The sequence below is a fragment of the Lepus europaeus genome, chromosome 19, assembly GCF_033115175.1.
Source record: "Lepus europaeus isolate LE1 chromosome 19, mLepTim1.pri, whole genome shotgun sequence".
NCBI classification, from domain to species: domain Eukaryota; kingdom Metazoa; phylum Chordata; class Mammalia; order Lagomorpha; family Leporidae; genus Lepus; species Lepus europaeus.
In genome coordinates, this window is record NC_084845.1 from 629,947 (window position 1) to 643,530 (window position 13,584).

The following is a 13,584-nucleotide window of genomic DNA, read 5'->3' on the forward strand; positions in this document are numbered from 1 at the left end:
TTTGCCTGTTTCCTTTCCTGTTCTCTGTCTTCTAAGTCCGATATTCTCTCTTCTGCTTCACCCATTCTGTTTTTAAGGCTCTCTAATGTGTTTGTCATTTGATCTATTGAATTCTTCATTTCATTATGGTTTCTTGTCACTATCACTGTTTCTTGTTCTACTAGTTGTTTCATTTCATTTTGATTCCTCCTTAATAGTTCATTTTTGCGAGAGAGATTTTCTATCTTGTCCATCAAGGATTTCTGTAGTTCAAGAATTTGTTTTTGAGAACTTCTTAATGATCTTACCAATTTTTTGAGATCTGCTTCTTGCATTTCTTCTATCTCATCATCTTCATAATCTTGAATTGGGGTGTCTTTTTCATTTGGGGGCATCATAGTATCTTCCTTGCTCTTGTTACCTTGGTTTCTACGTTTCTTTGGCATCTTGGAGGTGTGGCCAAAGAGCTCTGTTTGGCTCTTCAGGGTTAAGGCCCAGGGTAACTCACCCAGATTGTTCTCTGGTTTGCTCTCTTGCTCTCACTCTCTCTCTCTCTTTTTTTTTAGACTCAGTTGGGAAGAAATTCCACACAGCTCACCGGATTGCCTAGGCTAAGGAGTTTGTTTTACATATGTAAAGCGGTCCCTGCTCTTTGTCTTGCTGGACTTTGTAAGGAAGAGAGTGTAGAGAGAGGCTAGTGTGCCTGCTGGTTCCCCTTATTTTTTTGTTTCTCCTCCAGTCAGCCTGGTGAAGTTTCGGACCCCCCCCCCCCCCGTGTGAGCTCAGTCCACGCTCTAACCTTCCCAGCCAATGTCTCGGGTTACCTTTCCTTCCAGTGCTGGGGCTCAAATTCTGCGGCTGGGCTTCTGTGGCTGGGCTCGCTATTTTCCCGACTCTCGCGGCTCCCGTGTCCGCGACGCGGCTAGGTGCGGCTTGGCGCATCTTAGCGCGGCTCAGCGCGGCTCCGCACGGCAGTGGGCCACCTTGCTCTCCCCGTAGGTTCTCCGTGTCACATGCACTAGATCCGGAAGAGTTTCCTCTGCAGTTTTTTCTGAGTCTCTTCCTGAGGCTACAGCAACTCCACTTTTGTTAAACTTTCTTTTCCCGAATTGTTGATGTGCGCCCTCACTCTTCCGCCATCCTGGCTCCCCTAAATGAGTCTTTGTTTAATTATGTGTACAAGGCTCATTCTTTCTCCATTGCAACACTCGTGTAGTGATATGAGGACATGACTGCCCTTCTTGAGATGGTGACACACACATTCCTGCCATCGCACTCCTCTGGTGAACAGACACTGGAACAAATATTTGAACACCCAGGAGAGAACAGACTCACAGCACTGCAAGCAGATTAGGAAGCACTTCTCCCCGCCCTGCAGCCAGAACACAACCGAGAGACTCTGGTGTCACTGATGATGAGCACAAAGGGGCTGAACGCTGGGAAACACGATGCCACAAGCACGGAGGTGTTCACCACCCACTGGCCTTGATTTGTAACCAGTGTCATCCACAGTGTCAGCGTGATATATATTGAATAAAAGGTGACGAAGAAACTCACCAGGATTAGAATGGTGTTAGTGGCTCTGACCTCATGGGAAGGCCTGGAAGAGAGTCGGTGCCTGTGAATATGTTGGACTCTCTGTTTATGTCTGCACAGGATAAAGATGGTTGAGCTGCTGGCCCAGATCATGAAGCCCAAACTTATGAGGTCAGAAGAAAAATACAGGATTGTATAAAATGAATCTAAAAGATCTCCACTTAAATGCCAAGAACAGTACCCATAATTATTTTCTATACTGGTATTTTTGATATTCAATGGACCACTCACTATTATAGGAAGACACGAATTTACCAAAATATGCAGAATCCAGCAGAAGAAACAGAAGAAGCCAAGGAACTTTAGGGACCTTATCTTAAGCTCCATCCATCTCCAAATACTGGGGTCAAGTTTAATGGCCTGGAAACCATTGAAAAGGCAGATGGTACTCAAGGACACTCCTGTTGCCACTCTAGAAATAAAGAAGATAATTTTACATCCAATATCGTCCAGGAAATAATTCCATCCGAAAGCCACCAAGGTCTGGGGGATACCTTTAGAGATAAGAACAATGGAATTGGCCAAGACCAGTTGATTGAGAATTAAATCTGTGGGCCTCAAGTGATGTCGAGTTAGCAGAGTGAAGTTATAAAGACAAAGGAGGGAGGAATTTCCCACAAGGCCAATCCCTGTCTGAGTGAGGAAGATAATCCCAATATCCAGGCTGGCAGAACACATCACAGCAACCGCTAGAGGGCACAGGTTGCAGCTGAAGTGAGAATGAATGAACAACCAAACAAATGCCAACGTGTCTCACTTTTCTCTACATTCTACTTTAAATGGACAACGCTTCCGTTCATGCATCCCAGGAAACTCAATGAAGACTGAATTCTAAATAGCCTCAGTCTCTACCTACAGTTGAAGGGGTGATGGGCAACTGCCACACAGTTTCTCTGAAGCTGCAGAGAGGAGTTGGGCAGATCTCTGTGCTTGGACATGGACTTTTATCTATGATACATTCTTACACAAAAAGCCAAGACACAGAATGAGTGTAGCATATGTCTCATCTGAAAAACCTCAACTTGAGGATCAAAACACAGGGGCAGAGTTGGAACAGTAGTGAAGGATAAGAAACTAAAATAGGCTTTATGAAGTAATCTAATTTGTAGTTTGACTTGTACAAGTAACAATATTTCACATAACTACTGAAAAACAATAGTAGATATTGGGTATCACTACCCATAACATTGATAATTAAAAGAAAATTTAGCTTGATTATCACCATGGTGTACTTAGTGCACATAACAGAAGTAGTTCAAATGACTTGAAAACACAGAAACACACATGAAAACAAAAATAGCTGGAGGGAAATATTAAGCTGCTTTTCAGATCATATTTGCACAATATACTGCATTAAGAATTTGAAATATATCAAAATATATTAGTGTAATTGGTAAGGAAGACTTTTAGCATAAGGCAAAAAATATGTATCTCTGTGTATGAATATAAAATCTACACAGCTCAAAGCAATACAATTCTTGGCAGAATTACAGGTTTTAAAACACACATGTATTTCTCATTTCTCTTACATGAACAGTCATCGTCAACAGCCCCTTATCCTTGAGCATCAAGTCACAAGACTGAGATTTCAAAAGGTAATTTCTCAGTCAAAGAAAGCCAAACGTCTTGAAGATAAACGAGGCTGCTGGGTGTGGGGCAGGAAACATCCAAATGTCCCCAACGCTGCTTGTCAAACAAGAAAGCTAGGATGGTCCAGATACCCTGGTTTTTGCGAGGAGGAAACATAACTTGAAAAGGAATCTTTTGCAAAATATTGGTACAAATGGAGTGCAAAAGGAATAGTTACATCCATGACTTGAACCTCAACAAATATGTTAAACATCTTCAAGATTATATCAAAATATGATGTTTTCCTGTGGAAGATGTCAGGGAACCAACTCATGATGACATCCAGCAAGGGCTCACTGCCCGACACTCAGAGGAGCCATTTACTATGGCACTTGCTTTGAGGAAAACAACAACACTAAAAAGGCTTTATTGTTGAAGTCAGCCAGCAAGGAGAAGGTGAAGCGAAGCTTAGCTCTCTCTCTCTCACCTGGGGTATGGGACAGGTTTATGGGATGGGAGAGAGGGCAGTCGCTGGGGAGTACTGGTGTGGCAAGTTCTGATTGGAGACCTTTAGCACAGGAACCAGGTCCTGGTCAGTGGCTTCCACATTTTCTGAGCCTTCAGGTTCCCATCATGCTCTGGCCTGCTTGGTCCTGCTGCGGAGGAGACAATGGTCAAGACCTCCTCCTCTGCACCTGCGCTGTTGCATCTGTAGGCAAGAGGCCCTCACCTAGCGAGTGCCTTACCCACAATTAAACCTGCCTCAGGGACACTGCCCCCACCCCCGGGTGTTTCCAATCCACATGATTGATGCTAATCAGTGGGGATCTCAGGGTTCGGTTAGAACCAGGCAGAGTTTGCCTGCCAGCATAATTATTCTGAAAACTGATTTTGAAAAGAGGAAAGTGCCAATCATTTTCTGTTGTGTTTTTTGTACAGACTGTATTATTTTTATTGTGTAAGCAAAACACAATGATGGATGGTACTGGTTTTGGAAGAATTTCCCTAAGTCAGGAGGTAACAGCATTAGAGGTCTCAGACCTAATTTCGACCATCAGTGACCACGGAAACCTTCATGCACGTCACAACTGGGGATGTGGCAACAAAGAGATACTCACCCAAAGAAAACAGTTCCTTTGAAATGTGCCATGAAACTATTTGGAGATTGAGCCAAAAGCCTAAAGGTAAATTTCTAGCACTCATTCTAAAAAGAGAGATAAGTAACACATGGGGCATAGACAGTAAAATCGGCAAATTTCCCCAATAAAAAATACTGGGTGCAATTCATAATTAGGCTGGGACGAAATCCTAACTAATTCTAGACCAAATCTTCAGCATGAGAATTATTCTTATTGAAGATTGAAATTTACATGAGAGGAGCCAACGCTGTGATGCAGTAGGGTAAAGCCCCATCCTGCATTGCAGCCATCCACGTGGGCGCCGTTTCCAGTCCCAGCTGCTCCACTTCAAATCCAGCTCTCTGCTATAGCCTGGGAAAGCAGTGGAAGGTGATCTAAGTCTTGGGTCCCTGCATCCACGTGGGAGACCTGGAAAAAAACTCCTGGCTCCTGGCTTCGGATCAGATCAGCACTGGCCATTGCAACAATATGGGGAGTATGGGGCCGGCTCTGCAGCACAGTAGGTTAACCTTCTGCCTGCGCGCCGGCATCCCATATGGGTGTTGGTTCTAGTCCTGGCTGCCCCTCTTCCGATCCAGCTCTCTGCTGTGGCCTGCGAATGCAACAGAGGATGGCCCAGGATCTTGGGCCCCTGCACCCACATAGGAGAACCAGGAAAATCTCATGGCTTCAGATAGGTGCAGCTCTGGCCGTCGCGCCCATCTGGGGAGTGAGCCAATGGATTGAAGACCTTTCTCTCTGTCTCTACCTCTCACTGTCTGTAACTCTACCTCTCAAATAAAGAAATAAAATCTTAAAAAAAAAACCAATATGGGTAGTAAACCAGCTGATGGAAGACCTCTCTCTGTAACTGTTTCAAATAAATAAAATAAATCTCTCTATAAAATTACATGAGGGAAACTTCTATAAGACAAAGTTACCAACAACAAAATGAAAAAGAAACACAGTGGAAAGTTAAATGTATAGAAGATAAAATAGGAGACCATAACACTTTCAGTGGCATTGCTAATCAAAGTGGAAATAAGGCTGGAAATGAATTTGAATAACAATTCTTACCAGAAGAAAATCATAAATCCAATCACAGCAAAAGTTCAGACAGTGCTAACCAAATGAATGATGATTTTCTGAGTTTCAAATAGCACACATCATATATAACACTTGCTGAATTTTAATTAAAGGGTCATTTCTACTGAGATTAATAAGGCACCCTCTATCTTGTGTGTTGTGTGTGTATAAAATAAGTCAACAAATGTAAGTTACTATTTAAAGTTCCTTAGGTGTCCATGATATGGAATGATATTTGAAATCTATTTTGGTAGGAGAATATGTATTATATGTGTATAATATCCTAAATTTATTTTCTCACATATTTTTGTCACAGTTGCATTTTTTTTAATTTGACAGGTAGAGTTAAGACAGTGAGAGAGAGAGACAGAGAGAGCGGTCTTCCATTGGTTCACTCGCCAAATGGTTGCAACGGCCGGAGCTGCGCCGATCTGAAGCCAGGAGCTGGTTTCTCATGCGGGTGCAGGGGCCCAAGCACTTGGGCCATCCTCCACTGCCTTTCCAGGCCACAGCAGAGAGCTGGACTGGAATAGGAGCAACCGGGACTAGAGCCTGGCACCCATATGGGATGCCGGCACCCCAGGAAGAGGGTGAACCAAGTGAGCCATGGCACCGGCCCCCAACAGTCGCATTTCAAAGTACTTAACTATGTGTGCCATACATCCACTGTTTTAATTGTATTATGGCTGTGAGCACCGACAAAAAATCCAGCCCATCTGAGCAACAGGACTCCAAGGTGAGCACAAGGTTCCGCTAACAACTGCCCCTCACCGTGCACACACACCTGCCAGCGAGCTTCACGAAGGGAATGTGGAGAGGAGGGAAGGCAGCAAGTTGGTCAGGCAGAAGGGAGGTATGAGAGGTCTTTCCCAAGGTTTGTGAATGCAGGAAGCATGGAAAGGCCTCACCCTGTGAGATTCTGTCACCCCAAGGGGAGGGGAGAGGGGCGGGAGGGGAGGAGGGTGGCAGAGTGCGCATCTCAACTTTGGGTGCCTGTGGACAGGGTCACATGTTTCATTGAAATGTATCATTTTAAAAAGACCAGAGAAGGTTGAAAAGGCTGATTTACAGTCACGGGTGAGCAAACCAAGGAGGGGGAGGGGAAGCCCAGGCATGATGTGGACCAGAAATTGTGACTTGAGTTACACAATGACGGGTAGTGCAGGGGATTCAGGTTCCTTACAGAGCCAGGTGCATAACAGGAACCTGTGGCTCTTACGTTGTGGTGAGTTTTATCATGCAGGCCTGTGAACACCCACAGGCATTCACAAGGCGAGGAAGGCACACAATTTCCCTGACCCTTGGGCATCTGTGGAGACACTGGGGTGACCTCAGCCAACACGTCTCACCTCCTGAGAAGGATTTACAGCTGCCCGTCAAACAGTCTCTGGCAGCAACTTTAACACTCGTTTCATTTTAGGTTTGATTAAACAAAACATGCTGTAGGCGACCGAAGTAACTGAGTAGAAAGAAAACACAAGGCACTATCAAAATAGGTTTCAAGCCATGATAATAATTAAATTTTGAGACCTTAAAGCTCTTGGTTGATCTTTTACTAAGGACAGAAATTTCAGGCATCATTACAGACTCCATGTAGTCCAACATGCACTTCCTCACTACCATGACAGAAGAAAGCAAAAGCCAATGCACACACGAGCACCTGTCTCTCAGACACCAGGCACCTGCTCAGCAGCCTGGGCTTATCTTCTGTCTCACTGCTCGGCCCACATCTCCAGAGTGAAGCCTTGTGAGCAAGTGCTGTGGCAGGCAGCGTGTTTAGGCAGGGAGGAGTAAGGCTGGCTTCGGCGACAGCAGGAGCAAGGGGGAAAGAAGAGAGGTGTAGCAGCCCCTGTGCAGGGAAGTAGGCGGCAGTATGCCAAGGGATCACCAAAAGACATTGCTGACTTGATCAGTTTACAGCATATATATGTGACAATGCATTGCACTGTATGCTCTAAAGCGATACAAGTATTGCATGTTCATGAAAATTTTAAAAATACAATAGAAAAATCTTTCCTGAAAATATATGCATATATATGAAGGGGTATCCAAAAATTCATAGAACATTCTATTACTAAAAAACTGCATGGATTTAAATAAGTTGCACCACAATAAACTTCTAATTCCATTTCCCCATGAACTTTTTGAAGTACCCTCATATGCACATGTATGTGTGTTCCTAGATTTATGTTCCAATCCCAGAAAAAGAATTATTTTCCATGTGTCTTACTGGGTTTTCTGAGGTGAAGGCCTTCTCAGAATACAACAGTCCTCTGAAACGAATCACCACTTACCTGGCTGCCATGGCTGTCAGGACCACAGTGTGCAGGTGTGGAAAGAGGGCTCTGGACCTGAGATAAGCATGTGGGGCTCCATGATCTCATCTTCTTGCTGGGAAGTGATTATCATTTCACCCAGCAGTGCGGTGACAGTGTCTGCATGGGGAATGGAAATTACCTGTGAAAAACATTTGTGAATTGTGCAGATCCATTAAAGATATTATTAATAAAGCACGAGATGTCACAGACGGACGGGCGAGACCTCACATTTGAAATAGGCAATAATCCCAGTGGAAGCTGAGTGGAGACACTGAGCCCTAGCAAGCAGGAGAGGAAGGTGAGCACGTGTTCTGCTGGAGTTTTAATCGCCTTGTTGGTTTTGGCTGCAGAGATGATTACTTTTATTCCTACGGGTTCTGAAACTGAATGTGTGCAGTACAGGAATAAAATTGGGAAGAGCCGTCGGAGTGGGCCAAATAGATGGGAATTTGACTGGGACACGTCTATTCAGTACTTTAAGAACTATCTGTTTTATAAATTATGGTCAGGCGCTTTTCTGAGTACCTGGGATATGACAGGACATGTATGTATTGACATTAAAACAGTTTTGCATCCACAGACTTTCTACTCTGGTTGAGGGAAACAGAACATAAGGGATACACCCTTATAGAAAGTTATACATGATCCTAACCATATGGGTTTTTAAAGATTCAGTTTTAACCTAATGGGTCTGTGAAGATTTATTTATTTGTAAAGCAGTGAGAGAGAGAGAGAAAGAGCGAGAGAGAGAGAGAGAAAAGAGAGAGAGAGAAGAGAGAGAGGGAGAGAGGGAGAGGGAGAGAGGGAGAGAGGGAGAGAGAGAGGGAGAGAGAGAGAGAAACTGAGAAACTTCCATCCACTGGCTCACTTCCCAAATACCTGCTAACAGCCAGACATCAACCAGGACAGGCCAGGGTCAGGGGTCAGGAGCTTTGTCTGGGTCTCCCCAAGGGTGCAGAGTCCCAGATGCCTGCACCATCATCTGCTGCCACAGGAATATTGGCAGCAGCTAGGTCAGAAGCGGGGAGTAGCTGGGACTCCACTCCAGACATCCTCCCCAGGACGCAGGCATCACACATGGCAACTTAACCTTCCGCAGCACAACACCTGCCTACGGGAAAGAGCCAAGAGCAGAATTGGAGTTCAGGAAAACATAAGAATAGGGATGGTTACTAACCTGAACAGTTCAGTTGTTCATGGTAGAGCTCATACTGATTCTTTTTTTTTTTTTTGACAGGTGGAGTGGATAGTGAGAGAGAGACAGAGAGAAAGGTCTCCTTTTTGCCGTTGGTTCACACTCCAATGGCCGCTGCGGCCGGCGCATTGCGCTGATCCGAAGCCAGGAGCCAGGTGCTTCTCCTGGTCTCCCATGCAGGTGCAGGGCCCAACGACTTGGGCCATCCTCCACTGTCTTCCCAGGCCATAGCAGAGAGCTGGCCTGGAAGAGGGACAACCGGGATAGAATCTGGTGCCCCAACCGGGACTAGAACCCAGTGTGCCGGCGCCTCAAGGTGGAGGATTAGCCTGTTAAGCCACGGCGCCGGCCGAGCTCATACTGAATCTATTTTAAAATGCTTTAATGAGATGAAGAAAAAAGACGGATACTTTCTCATCCATATGCATGCATTTTTTCATACTGAATAGCCATAATAGCCTATGCTCAAGGACATTCAGTGGAACTTCTTCTTTCACCATTGAACTTTGGGGAAATGTTTACATTATATTGTATGTATTGTAGCTCTTTTTGTAGAAACTTATTAGAAGTTCAAGGAGGATCCCTTCTATTTCTGCTCTTAAAAATGTGAAGGGGCTGGCGCTGTGGCACAGCGGGTTAATGCCCTGGCCTGAAGTGCTGGCATCCCATATGGGCGCCGGTTCCAGTCCCGGCTGCTCCTCTTCCGATCCAGCTCTCTGCTCTGGCCTGGGAAAGCAGGAAAAGATGGCAAGTCCTTGGGCTGCACCGGTGTGGGAGACCCAGAGGAGGCTCCTGTCTCCTGGCTTTGGATCGGCACAGCTCCCGCTGTTATGGCCAATTGGGGAGTGAACCAGCAGATGGAAGACCTCTCTCTCTCTCTCTCTCTCTCTCTCTCTCTCTCTCTTTCTCTGCCTCTCCACACTCTGTCTAACTCTGACTTTCAAATAAATAAATAAATCTTTCTTAAAAATGTGAAAAATAGAGGCAATTACATCAAATTGTTTTATTAATTTAGTTGATTATATGATAGATCTTATTTTCTAAGAAGTGAAGCACATCAATTTTCATTTTTTGTCAATTTTATTTCAGACTTACAGAAAAAATGCAGTAGGAACAATACACATGTCAATATTCAATTTTGCAATTTCTAATCTTTTTATCCATTTACTTTATCATTCTTTACCTCTATTTTCTTCATATATATATATATATAACATATACTTAAATATAATTGTATATAACAATTTGAGTGGAGTTTAGAAATGTAGCAGTGCATATTTAAAAGCATAATTCTTAACATAGAGATGTTTTCATATATAATCATAGTCCTACTATAAAGACCAGGAATTTCAATATTTGCACAATACTATTATTAAACAGCATATTATAACGCACTATCACAATCTGTCCCAATGGTACCCTTCAATATTTCTCTTGTGCAGATCCAAGACAAATTAACATATTTCACTTAGTTTCCATGTCTCTTTAGATTGTTTTCTTTTAAGGTTTTATTTATTCATTTGAGAGGTAGAGTTACAGATAGTGAGAAGAAGAGAGAGAGAGAGAAGGTCTTCCATCCATTGGTTCACTCCCCAAGTGACCACAATGGCTGGAGCTGGGCTGATCCTAAGCCAGGAGCCAGGAGCCAGGTGCTTCCTCCTGGTCTCCTATGTGTGTGCAGGGCCCAAGCACTTGGGCCATCCTCCACTGCCTTCCAGGGCCACAGCAGATAGCTGGACTGGAAGAGGAGCAGCTGGGACTAGAACTGGCACCCATATGGGATGCCGGTGCCACAGGCAGCAGATTAACATACTGTGCCATGGTGGTGGCCCCTCTTTACATTCTTTAATAAATTAACTCCTATGCTTTTTACTGAATTCCTTGAAATTATCATTTTTTAAGATTGTGGTCAAATTGTTTGTAAAATTTCCATGTTGCCAAAGAATTAAACTTTTGAATATTTTTTTCAGGGAAGCCACAGGAGGGATATCCCATCTTCCTTGGGCATTGTCTTTAGGTAGCACAGGATGCTCTAGTTTTTTCAGTATTGGGTATGTTAGTTTTGATTATTTTAATGTTGTCAGATGTCCTGTCTTCAAATCTACTCTTTTTCCTTTATATTTAGTTAACACTCAGGAGATATTCTAAGTTATTAAATATATTGTCTTTTACTCACAGTTTTAGGAACCACGGATGATTTGCTAACTTGGTGTGTTCTTATTAGGTGACATTGCACTGTGGGGTAGACTTCCTATCCCCCACTATTCATCCTTTCTTTTTTTTCTCACTTTCACTCATGTATCCGTATCAACAAGGATTCACAGATTCTAAAACTTCTCATTGGGTCATAATCTGGAGTTCTGAAGTTGTCATTGTTTACTCTGATACAACATCAGAATAAAGCCAATGAGAGCTTCGTCAATCTGGTTTCCTTTTCCCGTGGTCCTGTTACCATGTCAACATGTTCCCTGGGAACTTCTTTCTGACACAACAAGACACTCCAGAATCCTTTCCTTGAACAAGAATCAGCTGTTTCACAAACAAGTTTTGCTTCCTTTTGTTCCAATCATTAGATGGGCTTTGGCTACTGGTATGCCAGTGCTTCAAGGCCATGTCAGAACACAGTGAAATTTGGTCATAAGTGATATCCATGCCGTAATATTAGGCAAAGCCCTCAACCAGACTCCAGTGTAAGTAACATTTGCATTCAGGGAAATGAACAAACTTTATTTATACTAGAAGAGTTTGGCAAATACTCTTTAATGTAAAATTTAAAATGTAACCTACATGCTGCAAAAGAGCTAGAAGAACTCCATGACTCCATGATGTCATACATTCCCACTTGTCCTTTTCCAGGAGATTTCCCCATAAGGTGACAACTACTGTTCTGCTAGCTTAAATCACAGTTTTGGCTTTTGGCTTGTTCTATAAGCTCATAGGAAAGTATAATCTGTCTCCTTTGTAATCCCAGGATTCTAATTTTAGAAGGGATTGAGTGATGGCACCATGAAATTAACATCACTGAAAGCGCTTGTTGCTGAGATTTGCTGAGAGCAGGGAAACAGCGCCACACAGGAAGCATGAGACTTTGCTTAGGAGGCAGAAGCAGGAGGAGGGGAGGTCTAGACCAACATATTTGTATGCTCTCTGGCAGGCTTTGGGTTGTAGGGATGGTCCCTTGTTGTCTGGTATTGGTGCTGGCATGACAGGTGCAGCAGAAATGCTGCTTTGATGTGCAAGATTTGGTAACGAGATGGGTGGGGTCACAGTCCTGGATCTGGGGTCTTCACATGAAAGGCGGACTCTAGGGAAGCTCCCAGCACTCCTTGGAATTAGTTAGCTATGGGTGGTCACCAGCTTTCTAAAATGCTAAACATCATCACATGCAGAAAACAAGAATCATCAGAGCTGTTTGATGTCTGGCTTTTCTTATTCCTGATGTTAATCAAGATGATGTGTCAATAATTCATACCTTTTATCAATTAATAGTTTCTACTTTTTATGTTTACGTATTATTGAAAGGCAGAGTTATGGGGGGTTGGAGATGTGAGAGAGGAAGAGAGAGAGACAGACTGGGTGACATAATGATGTGGTGGAGCAACCATTATATAGCTAAGATGTTAACTCCCTAACAGTATCCTCAGATGAGCCATGTCTCAGTGAGGCAACCGTCTTTTACCCAATCTTTCTCTAGTTGTCCTTCTTTGTCACTCTTTGTAGAGCTGTGTATTATAAATTTCCCAGGGCTTGGATAGCTGTCATCACTAGGGAATGTGCTGTCTGTTGTCTTGGCCACTTCCTGGAGGAAAGGAGTTTCATTTGTTCTCTGGGACCCTCTCCCATCTATTCCCTACTCTAACCACTAAAGGAGCTCTTTGGAGATGTTCAGGTCCATGATAAAAGTCCTTTGTCCCTGTAGTCTGGTAATACTTCAGTGACCAAGTCAGAACTGTTCCTTCCATGTTGGCATTAACATTATGAATATTTCAAGCCATATCTAAACAGCAGCACAGTGCTTCAGAAGACCATGTCAACAGCTCTTAGGTTAGCTTTCCAAGCTAGTGTAAATTGAACGGGTAGAGGGACAATAAGCCCAGGGGGTACAGCTTATTATTTACACTGAAAGCACAATCACACCAAGTCCCACATTACGTCACTGAACCAGAGGATCCAGATAAAGGTGGAATGCATGGTGGGTTGATCTACTGCGGTGGAACCACTGATAACCCCAGAAAATCTTTTTTAAAGATTTTAAAATTTTCAGATTTAAAAATCTGAAAAGGAATATCTGACAGAAGCATCCTGAGGCAGAAGAGTGTTGGCTGATGTTTGGAAAATAACTGTCCTCTCAAGGTGCTCAGGAGCAAGAACACATGTGTACTTCCCAAAAGACAAACAGGATCTATGCTCCAGAGTCTGGAGTGGGCCTTTCCCATGTGGAGACAAAGGACCAGAGGAGGAGTCACTAGTGATGGAAGTCTGATGACTCTGACAAAGAGAGGTGATGAGGAGGGTCCTGCTGCAGACTGGAGGCGCTGTGATATACGGGAGCAGCCTTCAATGAGGCTCTGTGTATAGCAAGAGGCTGCAGACGACTCTCAGACGGTGTCTGGACATATTGAATGGTGGCACACCAATTACCACATCATCTCATCCACATGAACTCCATCTTAATGTTGAACTACATGAGGATTTACCTCTGGTAGATCTATCCGTCCCATTT

General features: G+C 43.7%; 1 protein-coding gene across 1 annotated transcript; it reads right to left on the bottom strand.

Moving 5' to 3' along the window:
* Positions 1-1,329: 1,329 nt before the first annotated feature.
* On the bottom strand, positions 1,330-2,253 carry LOC133748617 (vomeronasal type-1 receptor 1-like). The gene has a single exon (XM_062177553.1). It carries the CDS (start codon positions 2,251-2,253, stop codon positions 1,330-1,332), a length of 924 nt encoding a protein of 307 aa, XP_062033537.1.
* Positions 2,254-13,584: the final 11,331 nt, after the last annotated feature.